Here is an 18071-nt window from a genome sequence, read left to right as displayed (position 1 = left end):
ATTTCAACTACAAAATAGCAGTAGTCACACACAACTCAGACCACATTTCTAGATGTTAGTATTTTGCCTTGTTTGAATTGCCTCCCCCAGGCTTCTCCTCACTGCTGTTTTACACTTACAAAGACGCTTTGTACATGGACAGCGTACAAGTGGCAACAGCACCCAGGCACTTATAAAAGGGTTTGGGCAACTTTTTCAATTTTCATTTTGAACTATAAGCAGCCTAGGGAATAACCCCAGGTAAAATGGGAATACTTCACCCATATTATCAGACAAATTTATTAAAGGAAATAAAGATTTGGCTCTACTACAAAGGAAAGGTGAATGAACTTCGGGGACTTACTGAGGCTGTCAATGAGGAAACATTTCATGCCTCACGAAGCGTAAGGCAAGGGATGGTAAGGATAGTCAAGGTAAGTCAAAGGGAAATTGGTAGCAGGCCAGTAAATTATTAAAGGTCCCACTGACTTCTACTGGCAGTTAATGAAGCAAAATCAGAACTATTTTAAAACACCACTCAAGCTTATTGTACCAGTTTCCCTCCCTCCCTCAATTTTCCTTCTGCCTTTTCTGAATGCAACTGCTTCTGCAAGTTTGATATAAAGCCCCAGAATGGAAAATAGAGAAGATTAATTTAATTTTTCAGAAACAAGCACCTCAGTAGCTTAGGTTTTTAAATCATTAGTCTTATGATGGGTTGTCAGTGCAATCAGAATGAAATGGGTTGCACCATATATTAATGTGGGAGCAAACGTAATGGGAACATTTCAGTCAGGCCACAGTGGCAAAAAAAAGCTGTGAAGACTTTTTGTATAAAAGTCTTCACACTAGATTCAATAATACAACAAAATACATTTCAAAATGGCAAGTTTTACACAAGAATAAGACTAAAAATGATGCATGCAGTAACAAACGGGGCATTTACGAACTACCATATTTATTCTGAATAATTTGAGACTGATCACAGTTACTTTAGCACCACAAAAAACATTAAACATTCATTTCTTACCCTTCCAGCAAAGCAGAACTTGAAAGACTGGAGTTAAGGCTAGCAAAACGTGTACCCTTTAACAACAAAAACAAAATATGATGTCTATAAAGATACTTAAACATGTCGGTGTTGTCGATATTAGCAAACATTTTAGTACAAAATCACTCTAATCTTAGCATATGGACTTCCAAAGCATTACAACTGTTGACACAAGATATATATAGACTAGAAGGCATACTGCACATATGCCAAAGCTTACATGACTAGAAACTCACTGGCTGGCTGGAACTCCACTGGTGCTGTGCTTGTCAACAGAGAGGCACGCAAAGAAAGGCATCGCTTTTTCCCCAGCCATCTCTCACTTTTCAGAACATCCTCTAGTGAGATGCAGACTGTTTGTGCATGCCCTGGTCAAAATACGTTGTATTTACAGATACACACACACACTCTTAATAGCAGGGGGTGCATTCTGACTTCTGTAACACTTCCAGCTCTCCAAAGGGGAATCTGGGCCCCAGACCGGGCATCTCCTCTGCTCCCTGCTCAGAGGGCTCGGCTGAGCCCCTGTGCAAGCAGCAAGGCTGGGAACTGCCCCGTGCCAGCACAGAGAGAGCCCAGCTGTGTAAACCGAGCCGAATGGATGGCCTGAAGGATCGTAGCACTGATTCCCAGCCTGACACAGACCCTTTGGGGCTGCAAGGAAGCACCTCCTGTCCCTTTGGCATGCACTGCCCGAGGCAAGGAACTGAGCAGGGCACTTCTGCTTTAACATGGCAGTGTCCCTTTTTCCCACCACGAACTGTGATCACAGCACTCATCTGGTACCCTGAGAGCTGCCTCTCACCTCTCCAACACCTGCCTGCTCTGCCAGGCTGTGCCTGCTCAAAGGCTTCATCCAGGGAAGGCTGGAAAGTACCACCCATTTCCAATGTGGTGGGCATCAGCTTGACATTCCAGTGTCTCTGCAGGGAGTGGGGAATTACGTGCCCACACATGGTGCATGAAGGGCCTAAGGAGAACAGAGTCAGTTGTCTACCTCATCTGGTGCCAAATACACCCTGAAGAAAGGCCACAGAACAGCTACAGCATCTTTGACTCATGGGGGTAATTTTCAGGGCCAATAAATTGTCACTGGAAATCAAATTAGAAAAATAATTTAAATGCTAATGCTGAACAAAGACCTGGATGCAAGAATTTCTAACTAAGTTATAATTTGAAGTCTGGGTCTGAGATTTGTACAGGTCTTCAAAGGTGGCCAGGACAAATCCAACAATACTTTATTAGTTACACATTGGATCCTGATACATAGCTGAGATGTAATTAAGAACCCAAAGGGCTTCCATTATTTCAGACTCTTTGCTGAACAGTTTTCTTTAGATTAAAAGGATCTCATACCTACTGAAAAAGTATGAAACCAATAAAACCTTGCTCAAACTTAGTATTGGTTTCAAGATCCAATGTATTAAATGACAGCATCACATAGGACTGGAAATTTCACACTGCCATTTTAAATGAACATGTTTCAACTCATTTTCTTCTGAAGATTTACCCTGAGAACTTTCAATGAAAAGATGATTACTTTGTTTACAGGATACAAGAATAATGTCTACAGAAAGTATTCTATGAACTGTTCTCAAGAGAGGGATGGATCAGAGTGATTTAAGGGTCTTCTTGAATTAAGCTACTATTTCAATTTTAGAATCTTTCCCCAACCAGAATCAAGCTTGCATGATTTGGGTCATCAAATAAGATTTCAGCAGGTTTCCCATGAACAGGTTTTCACACCTAAAAATAAATTGTTACAAAATCTTATTTGCATTTATGCAGTTAAAATAAAATTGAATATTCAGTCCTTTTCTCCAGTTCTACAATATGAAATATTTTTTTTTAAATACATTTACTAAATAGTTGCTATTTGTGTAGGGTTTTTCATGTTTTAGTTTGGTTGGGGATTTAATTGTTGGGTTTTCTTAAAATAGAGTCATCTAACCTCATTTTTAAAACCTCAGGGCATACAGAATCTAGTATCTCTCTCAATAAGTTTCTCAGTGGTTGGTCAGCCTCAGCACAAACAATCTGAGCTTGTTTTTCATCTTACCTGGCTTTAGGACATAAACACCTTATGCTTTTGTCCAGAAAAGAGCACGTGCTACTGGACATTTCCCCCACAGATACAAACTAACAGAAAAGATGCTAATAGAGTTCGTAAACAGTAATTTACTTTATCTTCTCTGAAAAGCCTTTCCAATTTTAGCACTGTTGCAAAACAGGCACTGCATCAGAAATGGGTTTGTTATTCCGACGCCATCACACCAGCAGAGCTTCCTTCCCCCCAAACTCTGCTTCCTTCTCATCCAACATCCACTCACTAGCTGGTTCTGCCATAGGAGTCACTCCTAAACAATTAGTCATTGCTCCCTCCTCACAGAGGTCATGATTTCTGCAGGTTTTTTGTTTTGTTGGTTTGGGGATTTTTATAAATTTTATGTAAATATGAGAGTTTGGATTTTTTTTTTAAACAGAATGGCAATAATTAATCCACACTATTGATATACCATTTCCATACCATTTATAAATCTTTACAACAATTATTTCGTATACTCTCCCAGATAATTTAGAGATGCAGAGCAGCAAGTTGGAAAGATGCCATAATTACACCAAGATACCTGGTCACAATCCTTTCAAATTGCACCAGTGATTTTAAAAAAAAGCAGCAGCTTTGTTTTTGGTATAAAACTCAGGGCTAAAAAACACATGAAATGCAAGATCTATGATGAACACTAATTTTTCATAACAGGAAACAAGAGTCTTTTGCCACACTTAGCCAACACCACTTTCTGCTTTGCCCAAATGGAAAATAATACTGAATATCACGTTCTACAGGAACACTCCAGACAAGAGCAGCATTGGCTGTCAGCATCACTTTTGTAATGAAGGCAGTAATTTTAATTAATACTATTATGCATATTTCAGTGACATTTTTAGAAGCACTTACAATGTGCCAAAGCACAAGTCCCAGTGAACTTGAAGGGATCTTGGTTTTCCAGATTGGCTTCCCCCCACCACCTCCAAGTGCCTCCACACATCTCTCTAACATTTTAACATTCAATTCTTTTAGACCTCACTCATGCAAAGTAGGTACTGAAATTCTGCAATATAAAAAATGCCTGAGCTTTGGTCTACAATACTTAGAATGCTTTGCATGATTATATTTAAAGAACTTCTGTCAGTTGCTAGATGTAAACATTAAATGCAATAGTATTGCTGTTTTAGATGGGTTTTTTGAGCAATTTACTACAACACTGGAAAAAGAAGAAAGAAAATAAAAAAGATAATAAAGGCTATCACAAAAAAAATCAAAATCCAAACAGTATGCCTCCATGGTCTATGTAAAGAACAGTTACTAATTTAAAAAAGCACTTGAGTACACATTTTGCCCAGATCACATTTAGTTTACTCTTTGCTATTACAGTTTAAAGTGAGGCAACAAAATTATTGGTATTAAATGGACCTGAAATAAAAAAGTGATTAAGTATTCCAGTGACTGCTGAGCCATATCCATGGATAAGCAGTGTGCTTAGAAGTGCTTTATGATAAACTGAAAAGCAGTGCTTTCATCTCCAAGTATTATGCTTTGAAGCATTTTTCAGAAAAAGAGGTTACTTGCTTGACAAGCAGTGCATAATACTTAAGAATACATAACCAATGGGGCCATTTGTTTAGGGTGTTAAGTAAGAAATAGGACATGCAAAGACATTTCTTTATATTTGAAAAAATATGGAGCCATATAATCTAGAGGCAGTTGAGCACAGCTATAAAGACCTGTATTAAACCTGCATGTTCACTTAGTGCAAAAATCTTTAATTGCTGAATGTTGTTTTAATAGCTCATGTATTATTTTAATAGCTCATTAAAAACAACTTGGTATTGCACTTAGAATGTATCCTTTAAAGCTGTCTTGGTTTTATGAACAACAAAATAAGAAATCCTAAGAAGCACAACAGAATAATTTGAAATTTAGTCTAATTCACAATACTGCTCCAAAGAATTAGTACAGTTTCAAAACTATCCACTACTCTGAGGTTTGGCTGAAAAGAGATTTATAAACATACATCTTAAGGGTATTGCCTTCACCAAATAATAATAATAATAACAACAATAAAAAAATCTATTATTCAGCAGCTTAACTTCTGAACGTGTTTGCACTTGGAGCTTGGTTTGAAAATATTCAAAACCTGAGCCCATCAAAAATGCCATCCTTAGTGTTCTTTGGGCTACTGTGAAAGGTGAATGCAAACACAAGTGAGTGTTTCAACAGTTGTATAATAATTTAGCTTTCTAATGAAACAATCATTTCAGCAAAAAGATGCATATTTGTGTTCAGGATAGAGAATTACAGAAGACTGTAAACAGCATGATAAACTTCAAAAAAACAGATCAGTCGTAAGAGCTACTACATTATCCAGTATAAACACCCAGGGGCGTGCCTGCAGAGGATGGATCATAGACATCATCGAAGAATCCTGGGTCAGTGAAGGAAAAACAGCTTTCACATTTCCAGAAATCAGTTCTGATGGATTAGAAAAATATTCTCTTCACACACAGAATCACTACGCACGTACACACTAAAGCTACAAAACTTCAAATACCTTGAAAATGTGGCTTGAAATCAAACTCAAAGACTTGTCAAAAAAGTTCAACGGTATAAAAGATTCTTGTAGCAGTTTTGCAATAGTTCAAGACTTCAGTATCTTCAGCCAAGAAGGAGAAATCTGGTTTCAGTAGGAGGAGGTCAGGATGGTATAGGGAAAAGAAAAAACATCAAAAGCCAGAATCCAGTTCTTTGACTGGCTTTTCTGTCGTGTCTGACACCAAAGTGCTTTCATTTTCCAGCATTTTCTCAGTAGTTTCTCCATCAACAGGTTTTGCTTTCTCTTTCAACTTCTGCCGCTCGTGGATCCAGGGGATGAAAGACAAAATCACTCCTCCGATGAGGGGAGGGACTCCAGCCAGGTAAAATGCCACGTCGTATTTGCCCAGCTTATCCCGCAGCAGACCTGGGAAGGCAGAAAGTGACCACTCATAAATAAAGGGGCCTCAGGAATCCACAGAAAACAGGGCGTGGCTTCAGGTTCAGACACCCAAGAGCTGGCACAGATTACAGCCACTAGGACCTTACAACTGATGGCCAAACAGAGGTGAACCTGGAGGTAGAAAGGTATTCCAGAACTGACTTGGAGCAGTAATGAAGAGCTCAGTAGGTCACCCCTCAACCAATTGAAAATTGCTTAATTGCCATCCACTAAAAACATGCACCATCTTTCCTATTTGAAAGTTGCTCATTTGAGCTTCTCCAGCACCTGTATCTTGCCGTGACTTAGAGAAATTCTCCCTCCTTTTGGAAACAGCTACCTTTGATCAATATGCCCATTCTTCTAATTCTAGATATACTCCAGATATTGCATTCCTTGTGGCCTCTTACTAAGAAGATAATTATTGTCTCCCAATAATTCACTCTAATTGCTCTCTCCAAATTCCTCCCATTAGTCAAATTCTATTTAAATATTAATAGCTGTGATAGTTGGAAGCACCAAGTCTGTGCTGCTCTGGCATTAAAATTTTGTTCTTTACAAGGCTGCATAGTTCAATTATTTCTTATGCAGTACCTTTCACATACCAAACCTCAAGGTAAATTACACTGAAAATCATCAGTGGTGAGGAATACAGCTTCATTTCTACATCCCAAGAACTTCCAAGTTTTCATCTTCAAAACCTGTACTTTGTCAGTCTCCTACCAAAGGATGAATAAAGCCAGCATTTCTACTTATGAGGAGCAATTAAAGTGACTGGAGCCTTTAGCCTCACAATGGTCTTAATATGAGCAAATTTTGGAATCCAGTTCATTTTCAGATTTTAATTTGGAGGCCCTCTGTAGCACAAGCAACCAATGGGCTGTCACTTGTACAAACTGGAAGATGTCAGGTCCTAAATCCAACTGGAAACCCATCTATCTTTCTTTTGAGGAATGTTTGCATAACAATCAAGAAGACTGAGCAAACTTTGAAGAGTGCAGTAAATTAGTAACCCACGAGCAGCAGGTAAATTTCCTTTGTCTTCTCAAGCATACACAGATAAAACCTCTGATGTCAAAACTCTGCACATGATGCAGGAATGGGAAACACGGCCAAAAAGTCATGCAAACATAGAAACACATTTACAGCTACAAACCCTGCCTGCACTCACCTGCAATGGGTGGACCAACTGTCATGGGCACGGACATGAGTCCAAGCAGAAATCCGATGGCCTGGGAGACATCCTGATCCCCAACGAGCTCGAAGGCAATGGGAGCCATAATGCAAATGAAGCACCCGTCAAACAGGCCCATGAAGAGACAGACAGCAACGAGAGCTCCAAAGACATTGCACAGTGGAATCATCATAGACATCAGCCCAATAAAAAAGAATGAGGCCACCTAAAAATGAACAAGGAAAAAAAGTTATAAAAATGCATTGCATCAAATTCACAAATCGTAAGGGACCAGATGAAACTCCTTGCATTTGCAGTGAATTAGACTGCCTGCCTGTATTTACTTTAAAATAATCAGTCTCCATGGATTACCACCGTCAGAAGTTACATATTAAGATAAAACAAACATATCACTCATGACAGGCAAAGAAATTCCACCACCTATTTCACAAGCTTTGAGAATGCAATTGTAATCCACTATCCTACAGTGATTGTGTAAGGTCATTTGTCATGCACTAATATTTTTTGACAAATAAGTCACAGAAATATTAAAAGTTTAAGATAGCTAGAACACTGTAATTAGACTCCTCACTGTTATAAGTAAAAATATTGGTATTATGAGTGATTATTTCAGGGTGCTTATATTCAAGAGAAGTGAAAATATTTAATATTTCCATTAAAAAACTATCCTGATGTCATGCATACTTACAAAGATTTTCTAATATAATTTTAGATTATTTATTTGTTTTGGATTAAAGGAATAAAACTGTCTTTCAGCAAAATGAGGCAGAATTAAAAAGAAAATAAAAGCGGTAACAGTTTTGCCTGTGCACCATCCATATGTAAGTACTGGAAACCAAGGTTCCACCTAACTGCAATAAAACACCAAGGAACCTAAATTTATCCTTGACAACAAATACTCCAGCAGAATAGTAATTCTTTCCTAAGAATTTTTGATTTCCGTAATGCAGTGCAGAGAGCCCCCACTAGATGCCTCCCTTGCTATTCGTTTTAAGAGACCTCGCAATTGCCAATATGAAAGTAAATTAAAGCTTTTCCAAAATCCCACACTAACAACTGCTAGTTTCTCAAAAAAAAAAAAAAAATCATTTATAGGTGTGGAGGGAAAGAAATGTATATCCTCCTTTCTCTCCAAGCTTCAGCATTTCTGGGAGCCAGGACTCTTTCTGCAGAGTCTCCTCAGCTATGCACCACTTGTATTGCCATGGCCATACCCCTGTGTACTGTGCACAGAACATATCTGACACCAAATTAGTGCCTGCCAAAGATCAAGAGATCCAAAATCTTTACTAGAGAAACACGGCTTAATTTCTCCCCTACCTGGGGAAAACCATTATGAAATCATAATCTGGGATAAAACAGAGAAAGCAGAATCTAGAGAATCCCCAAAGGTTCTCACTCACATGCTAATGAACAGTAATTTCTTTCATTCCCAGCTGAAAACAGCCAGCAGGAAACAGACATTTTCTTAGTACTAAAAACAAAAATCAGAGATTCATAAACTTTGCACCAAAGGCTCCTAGTATCAAAAGCCATAGACTGAGTTTCCTAGAGTTCTGAAACTTCTCAAATTTGAATCACCAATCAGTTAATTCTGCTTATTTATAAATAGTTCCCAAAACCAAATCCTTCGGAATCTCCAGTTTAGAAGGAATATAGAAACAATAAACACATACCTGTAGATAGATTTTTTTTGCACCAGGAATATAATCTGCCACTCTGCCAAAGATCAATCTGCCAACTCCTGAAGTAATGCCCAGACATAGCAGAAGCACTTCTTCTGGCACACTGTCACCAAACTTCTCTTTTACATGATTCATCTGTTTAAAAAGAGAAAGTAAATTTGCTTTAGAATTAAAAACATAGACCTTGGAAAACCTGAGTCAAGTAGAAGTAATCTGTCAATCACTTACAAGTTCAGCTACAAATGGTCATCTCACTCTTCTTTTACAGATTTTAAAATGCAATATTTAGTGCAACACAATAAAAACAATCTGAAATGTGTTGCTGCTTTATCCACAACTAATAAATTTAAATCAGGAAAACAGGAAGGCTCTGTCTAATTAAGAAGAAAAAAATAAGATAACTGAGAAGTGTTCTCTCCAACCACTCTCAACTCACTAATGATAGATTCAAAGTAAGACAAAAGCCACATGGGCTACCAAGCTTGCAACACAGTTCTGGGCAGGAGCAAGAAGCCGAGAGCTGGAGACAAGACAGTGCAGGTAGGAGAGGCCCTCCAGGTCTCATCCCAACATCCAAGATGTCCAGGGGCAAGGAGGAAGCAGGGCAGAAGCCAGGGCAGTGCCAAACACAACAGCAAGCACTCCCACGAGAGGGAGCAGCTTCAGCAGCAAGGAACAGGGCAGACTGGAAGAATGATTTATCAGCCACTGCAGCCTGAAGAACTAAAACAACTGACCGTCGACCACAACAGGATGAACTATCAGTGCCAGCAAGTCCAACTTTTCAAATCATAGTAAAAAAAATAAATAAATAAATAAATAATAAAAAAATATATATCTCACCAGACTGGCTTGATGGATTTGGATTCTTTTCTATATTCTCTCTACATCCACAGTGTTTTTATCTGTGGTTTTTGCTGTGATTTTTTTGGTTTTTGGTTATGGTTTTATTTTTAATCATCCCCAAAGACCATAAGATTTCCCACAAGAGATTTTTTTCACTATCGCTTTTTGGAATGTGCTTGGCAATACCAAATATGCCACAATGGGCACTTGATGTAGAAATCATTTGCACAGTCCTGCAATCTCCATGTTCATAAGTAGTTTCGAACAAGAAAAGTAAACAAGTAAAAACAAGTGAAAGTTCAGAGATGTAAAAGACTAAACAGAAGAAACTGCTTTTCAGTAAAGATGTAGTAAGAACATTTGAGGGACAAGGAAAGCACAGGCTGATATCACTTCAAACCAGAGAACCCTTAATTCCTCATCTATAAGATGAAAACTCTCCACTTCAGTAAATACTTCTAGAGCAAAATAGTGTCAATTCTTTCCTGGCCAGAAGGCTACTATACAAGCAGAGCTGTTTTTTCCAACAAGAAAATAGGACTTGCTGAGTAAGAGCAATTTTCTTAAGTGCAAAATCTGTTGGGAGTTTTTTTACCTGTCACAGAAAGCCTATTAAATCTAATATTAATTTGTCCAATATAACTGATTTTGTAAGAAAGAAAAAAACAAGGAGGTTTATTCTAGTTTTAAAGAAAAACTTCTAACTTAAATTGAAGACAGGTGCTTGCTCTTTCAGTTTTTTGCTTTGTAAGACACATTTGGGAACAGAATCTGATGAAATTTTTCATCTGAAATGACATTTAAACAAAAAAGATAAGCTGTTCTACTTACTCCCTTTCTGCCAAAGGTGAGAAAAGGAAAAGCTGACAGTTTTCCCACCCCTACCTTTATGTGCTTGTCAACACCTGCTGGCCCAGCTGGCAAGAGCAGCCAAGGTGTTCTCTGCAAGTTTTGTCACCTGTTCCACTTCCAGGTTTCTGCAGCCTCTATCTTGTTTAATTAGCAGGCCTGATCCATCCACTCCCTGGAGGCTTTTCAAGCGGCAAGATAAAGCTCTGTATCTAGATAACCATTAACCCTGCACCTGCAACTGAGTCACTGGATTTCTCAAAGCAGCACAGGGGGTGAAATGCTGCCACTCTTCCATCAAGGAGGGAAAATACTGATTTGGTTAACTCCTTAAGCAAGAAAACAAGCACTACTCATCCCAAATTTAAAATATCTAAATTAGTTGTTGGTTTGGGGTTTTTTTGTTTTGTTTTTGTTTGGTTGGGGTTTTTTTGTTGGTTGTTTTTTGTTTTTTGCTTCCACTACTCTTAAGTATACAATAATTTCAAAGAAAGCTAGCTTCCAACTAGATATAAGAAGAAATCTTTTCCTTGGGAAGGCAGTGGCATAGGCTGTCCAGAGAGCTTGTTCAGTCTCCTTCCTCAGAGGTTTTTCAGGACCAAAGTCCTGAGCAACCTGGCCTGATCTCTCAGAGCTGATGCTCAGATCCTAAACAGCATATTCAATCTCCAGTGACACAGTCACTAAGTAAGCAGCAGCAGTATTAACTGTCTGAAAATACAGTGTTTCAGGACTAATTCAGTACTGTAACTCTAGGTCAAATATACTTATGAAGTAGCTCAAGCAAGATTCAGATTTCCACAGCTTTTTAGCTGTTAGAACTACTCAAAAACCTCACAATGAGCAATTACTTGTGAATACTCCCATGGCATTCATGCTCTCCTCACTGCAGAACTATACAGGCTGCAATTATACAACTCTTCAGGCATTGTCTACAGCAGCCAAACAGGGACCCAGCCACACAAAGCCCAAAGCATTTCAATGTGTGTTGTGCCTGTTCTCAGTAATGTAGCAGCTTCTTCACTCAGGGCTGTGTGCAGGCTGAATTGCAGGTCTGATTTTTCCAAATGGAGACAAGACCTGGTTAGCTCAGGCAAAATTACAGTCCAGAGTAGCATGGTTTCTTCATTATTTAGAAATGTAATTTATCCTTGTATAATCCAGTTTTCCAAATAAAGATATATAGACAGCGAAGATCAGAACTGAATGCATCCCTGGCATCAGCATTCTCCTTTGTACCTGTGCTCTCTACTATCAGGGTGACAGACACAGATCTTGTCCAAATTCTCACTGCTGTTAGAATGAGACTAGAAGACATATCAGCCTCTTGGCAGTGGCTGGAATGCTTTCTGATACACAGTTCTGGTTGACCTCTCTCCAACCAGCCAAGACCCAGGTTTTTCTAAGCCCTCCCCTTCACTGCACATGCATTTCAGCTACATTCACACAGTGAATCAAAGACATGAATCTGAGCAAAGCTGTAGGTCCTTTTTTTCCAAACACAAAGAACCTGAATCTGAAAGAAGTGGTTATGAACTAGTAATAAATAATTCTGTCAACCACTTTCTTCCCATATATATTCCATTTTGGGGATTCCCAATCAAGCAAAGCTTTTGTATGCTAAATGCAATAGTCTCTCTGACCAAAAGAGATGGCCAACAGCAGCAGAAAACCTAGGAAACTCTGAGCACATTAAAACCACCTTTTTCTTAAATAACTGGTGCTAGTCCTGCTGTCTGACACTTTCACTGTAAACAAGCATAAGGATAAAAGGAAATGCTTAGGGAGTACTGCTGGTACCATTTGTATACTCGAAATATTATTAACTGCTCCAAATTAAGTTTTCTGAAAGAGCTGAGGGAGTGTAGAAGCCTAGAAGATAAGGGGGCTCATGTGCATGTCTGAAACACTGATAGCCAGATAGCTGTGGAGCCAACCAAGGATTGCTGGTAATAACAGCCAAGGATTGTTGGCAATAACATACTGTGAAAAAGAACAGTGTGTGGCTGGAGAAGGGGGCCATACAAAGGTAGGGCAGCACTTTTCCAGGACAAACGTCCTTGTTCTGGCTCCTGGAGATAAGCATAACGGAACGGTGCAAGCGCAGGAATGAGGTTGAGAAGCCAGTATGGATTGTAGGGTGGAATCAACACCAAAAGCCCTGAAACCCCATAAACCATTTCCAGGAATGTCTATAAGTACAGACTGTGCACAACTTTCCCACTTTCTATGCAATTTAGTTATCTCCAGCCAGAGAGAAGGAGCCACATGAAGTCCAGGTGGCACCCTGGCGATCACATCAGCTGGATCAATGCTGATCAATCAAAATCAAAAATCACCAGCCAGGACTGGTGATCTCTTTCTTTGCAGTGAGCTGTCCTGGATGACTGGAAGTTTCAGAAAGTGCTAAGAAGCAGAGCATAAATTAACTCTGGATAAGTCACTGTTTATCCTCCAACATATGGACTCACCACAAAAATGGGGGGTAAGGAGGATGAGAAACAGAAAAAGAAACTTGGTTGCCAGCGAGCTTTATATGATACTGGGTGCCAGGAAGATCATTTAAGGCAATAACATTTCTAGCCCAGACTCCACCAAAGAAACTTTCACTTCACTGATAAGCAAAAACATCCAGCAAAACAAGCCAGCAACTCCTGCACTTGTACAGAAAAGATGATCTTCATGTTAAGAGACAGAAATAGCATTACTAATACCTAACCTGGATCAATTTTTAAGGGATTGCCAATATCCTGAGATAATTTCTATGAAATATGACTTTAGCTAAGTGTCTTCACATGACAAATATGTATATACACATCTTAAAGAAATTCCTGCTTCCACACTTGCCCCAACAGTGGTAATACTTCTTTTTACCTCTTCAATTTAAATTATGCCAAGAACAAGAAAAAATTAAATAAACAAGGTGAATCATTATATACCAACAGCAAACTTTTCTCTTATTCCTCTGAAAAAAGTAGATTAAACACAATAATTCATACATAATGAAGATTCAGAACAAGCATAATCTGAATTTCTGAAGTAAAACTGAACACAACAGTTAACAGGTTAACTGTTAAGCCTATTTAACATAAAAACCCTAAGCATTAAAAATTCAAAAACACTCAAGGCTGACAATTACACAGTTAAAATAATTTTGAGGAAATTTTTTTTGAAAAAAACAGCTAGTCCTGAAGCCATATGCCCTAAACAGTAATATTTTTTTAAAAAAAATCTCAGAGCTGTTAGTGTTATCCTAAAGAGCATGTGAAGGAAACCAGTGGCTTGGTGTGGCTTGGGCTGCAGCAGCAAAACAGATAAGGCACACACTCATCTTTGGAAGCTCACAGTGACTGAGCACAAGGACGCAGAATAAAGTCAGGGATCCATAAGAAACGAAGTGTCATGTACACAACATAACACCGGATGAGAGTTAAATTATAAGATAAAACCCTTTAAAACATTATTTTAAATTATTCCTATTTGTGACTGCAATCCATGTTTTACAATCTCAGTTCCAGCCGTTTCTTGTGGCATTTCTTGTAGCCTAAAGCAGTGTTTCCAGGGCCTACTTTACTCTCAAAACTCAACTATGTCCAAAACCAGCTACTATCAGAACATCCTAGAGAGTTACAGGTCAATCAGGTCAATCACATTAATTTGAATTTCCAGAATAACAGCAGAACAATTTTAAAACATCTAACAGGTAACATCACAAACTAAGGACCAACACAGATTTGTGGGGGGAAAAGCAAAACAAACAACCCACCCTAATTTCTCTAATCTCATCTGCCTATTGTCTCAACCATGTAACGAGGCTGATGTTTCAAATAAAAGTTCAAGGACCATACCCCAGCACTCCTGTCCATGAGAAACCTCCCCAGCACACAAATCCTTGTGGCCTTTACTAATGTAATAAAATGCTACCAGTTTACAACGTATGCAATTAAAACCAAGCACATGATATGATATGCTACCATTAAGAAACTGTGGAATATTAAAGCAATGGATTAGGATATCCTGTACAAATCCTTCACAATGCTGCTGTCATGTCCTAAGAGAGGTTAACATCCTTGCTCAACAACAGCATCTGTGCTACTCATGTCACATGTCTCAAAACTAGACTTCTTAAACCATAGGACCTAGGCAAGTAAAATATAAACAGATTCTCAAACCTCTGTTCAAGCACCACAGAATTCCCAGGGCATCCACAGCACTTCAGTATCAGAGATCTGCTTGTGGACACAGCCATAATCCCCTGAGCTTTCACAAAGCTGGGTGAAGCACTTGACTGATTCTACTGAGGAACAGAAGAAAGCTCTTAATTGTCTCAATTCTTCAAGACAGTCCTAAATACACTGCCAAGTATCTACTGGATCAGGGCCTTGAGAAATTGAATCAAGTAGTCAAATTTTCATTTAAATCCTAAGGAAAAGATGACAATGATAATATCTCCTCCCTGTACAGAGATACAGTCCTTACTCAGGATACAGACATTTATGTTCCCTTTTTTTACCTTCATAGAGCAATCCAAAACCACTTTTCCCTTTTCTAGGAAATATTCCACTCAGTAGTAATGAAAAATTTAACCCAATCATCAGAAAATAACCTGGAAAATAGCTCAGAGCTTGACGATTACTACAATCAAATAGAAAGAGCTGGGTTCTGAGATCTCCTCAACAGAAGACTCAAAAACACATGGTGAGATATTCACAAGTCTGAATAGGACTTAAAAAGTGAAGAGGTTTTCCATACAGCTCTTCCTGGAGCAGGAACTCGACACAAAAGGTGGTCTGTATATGAGAGAAGCAATTTGCCAATGAGTGTTTGTTACTTTGTATGAGGACAGCAGGGCAAAACCAGCTGTGATCTCAGCCTTCTGGGCACACCAAGAGCTTCAGAGTTCAGTTCAAGTCAAGATGTTTCAAGTGTCCAAAGACAGAATTTTGAGTTTACCATTAAAATGACAAAAAAAAAAAAAAAGGATAACACACTCTGCAATTTACTCTGACTTTGAATTATACACTCCATCTGCTATCAGAATAGTTTGTACTACGCCAGAGTACATGAAGTAGTGTGCTGTTAGAGACAGATACTGAGGAAGACTGCCTTGCTCTTATCTTTCAAGGTCACCACACAGTTTGCACCTGAGCATCATTTACTTTGAGTTCTTAAAAAAAACCAGAAAACCTTTGGTCTATTCTTGTTTGTTTCTGTTCTTTCTGTACCTATATTATTTGTCTTCAGTACTTATTTGACAAACATATCTAAAATATGCTTTCAATAGCAATTACAAGTATAAAGTAGGAAATAATTTATTTCTTTTCCCACCACCACCCCCAATGTCCAAATTGGATGATCTAACCAAGAATAAATACTTCCAGGTCAATATTAAGGAATACTGGAAAAGAAATGGGTGCACAGGATAATGACAGAAATAGGAAAATAGAAGTGGGATAAAGGGGGAAAATTTCACTAACCTGGGCAGTCAAACTGCAGCAGATGTTGATATCTGAAGGGAGATAAATGCAAAGATTAGAAAAGCAAGTCAAGCACAGAGAGCCACTGAAGATTTTGGGTCTCAGAAATATCTGCTCAATAATTACACCAGACCTTTACAAAACCCTTACAAAAGTGTCTTGTTAGTCTTCCATTGGAGAAAGAAATATGATATATTAAGTGGATGAGAAAGCTAATAGTGCTAAAACTGACAGCTATACCTAGTTTTAGCTTTTTTAGAATACCTACAGTATAGAGAAATCTGTTTGACACAGTTATGGTTAGTACTGGACATAATTTAAAAGATACTTTCCTACCATTACAAGACTAACAGCAGATTCTGGGAAATAAAAGATGTGGTAGACTTCAGACAAATGACTGACTTAGGAGATCTGAAGAAATGAAAAGTTTTCTTGAACAGCAGCCCACAAAAGCAAGTGAATGGAGTGATGGAGGCTGTTTTTTTCCAGTTGGAATTTTAAAAAATCCAGACATACCCACTGGATATTCAGCATTATTTTACACAACATTCTAAAGGTAGCAAATTTATAACGTAATACAGGTGGTTCAAAAAACAGACAGTACTTACCTTACAAGAACTGATGTGTTATTGCCTTACAAGATGTGTTATGTGTATGCACTTTACCATGGATATGCAGACTTTGTACATGAAAGTTTAGAGATTTTTAGTTACTAGAGTCCTTAGAGTATTGAACAGACTCTTCACCATGCTCTGCCCTCAGACACAGAGGAAAACATTTATCTCTGGGCTTCCACTTCTCTTCACTGTGGAATCCAGGGGCGTAAGAATTAAAGGGAGGAGAGAGGTGTAGGATCAGGACTTTACACACAATGCAAAACTTGAACAGCTTCACATACTGCAAGGTAAATCCTTTCTACTATGGCTCCTTGGGCAAGTCTCCCACTGCAGAGACACAGAGCCACTGCCACTGTCTGAGGACAAGGGCAAAAACTAAAACACTCATTTCTCAAATGAGGAGATGTAATTTAGAGATGTCATATCTAACAATATTTAGGGAACACAACATCAGCGTGTTCTCCCCTCAGGGGAGGCTTGAAGAGCTACAGAAATACCTGTAAGAAATGTTATGGATGATGATTAGGGCCTTGCTGGGCAGGACATCAAACACTGCAGTGAGATTCATCCTGACTACCATGGCTTATCCCAATACAGCAGCTCAGATCTGCCTGAATAATCTTAGGTGGTTTCTATACTCCCTTTATATTTTTCCAGTATAATTCTTCCTAACGACCCAAAGCCTGGGGAAGGAGCAGTTTACAAGTGGAAAATGTCAATTTTTCTTAATAGGCAAAATAGATAGAATGTGTTGTCCTGAATAAGTTTCAGAAACTCCCAGACTATATGGAAGTAAAAACAGCTTTCAAAATACAAAGCAAGATTTTCAGACAAGTTCCTGAAATGAAAGCTGTAACTACAAGCCAAGAACTTGGCTCTTCATTTCTCCAAGCTGATTGCACAAGACAACAGTTTTTATTGGCATATATTTTAGGGAGCAAAGGTTCAAACACACTGAACGTGCACAGCAGAATCTGATCTCTTATTAACAAAAACAAGGCCCATCACTGATAGAGAATGAGAAACGGGCAGCCATTTAGCCAAAATAGGTGGCTCATAAAGAACAGAGCTGAAGGCCAAGTAATCCTCAAGGCATGATTTAAAAATGTGCTCCAAGGTGATAAAGTAGTTGTAGAACAGTTAAATCACACAAAAGACACAGAACTTACACTACAGATCAGAAGGTGGGGGGAGGAATCAAATCTGGCAAAAAAAGTCTGCATCAGCTCTAATCCATATCGGCCAAGTCCTTCTGTTAATTATGTTTCTAAAGTGAAAGTGACTACTTTTCTTATCTAAAGAGCAGGAACAAAATGAATGTTCCAGCAAAAGATAGGAA

At 38.6% G+C, this 18071-nt stretch overlaps 1 protein-coding gene across 1 annotated transcript in view; it reads right to left on the bottom strand.

The window, feature by feature from the left end:
• Positions 1 to 920: 920 nt before the first annotated feature.
• The window catches only part of SLC16A10 (solute carrier family 16 member 10), a 65666-nt gene continuing 48515 nt past the window's right edge, over positions 921 to 18071 (bottom strand). The window contains exons 4-6 of the mRNA XM_064412956.1: positions 8935 to 9078; positions 7235 to 7463; positions 921 to 6048 (exon numbers count right to left, since the gene is read on the bottom strand). Coding sequence (XP_064269026.1) covers positions 5813 to 6048; positions 7235 to 7463; positions 8935 to 9078 — 609 coding nt within the window. The 3' untranslated portion in view covers positions 921 to 5812. The remainder of the gene's footprint in view (positions 6049 to 7234; positions 7464 to 8934; positions 9079 to 18071) is intronic.

Source organism: Passer domesticus, chromosome 3 (assembly GCF_036417665.1).
Source record: "Passer domesticus isolate bPasDom1 chromosome 3, bPasDom1.hap1, whole genome shotgun sequence".
Lineage (NCBI taxonomy): Eukaryota > Metazoa > Chordata > Aves > Passeriformes > Passeridae > Passer > Passer domesticus.
This window is presented reverse-complemented; position numbering and strand designations above follow the sequence as displayed.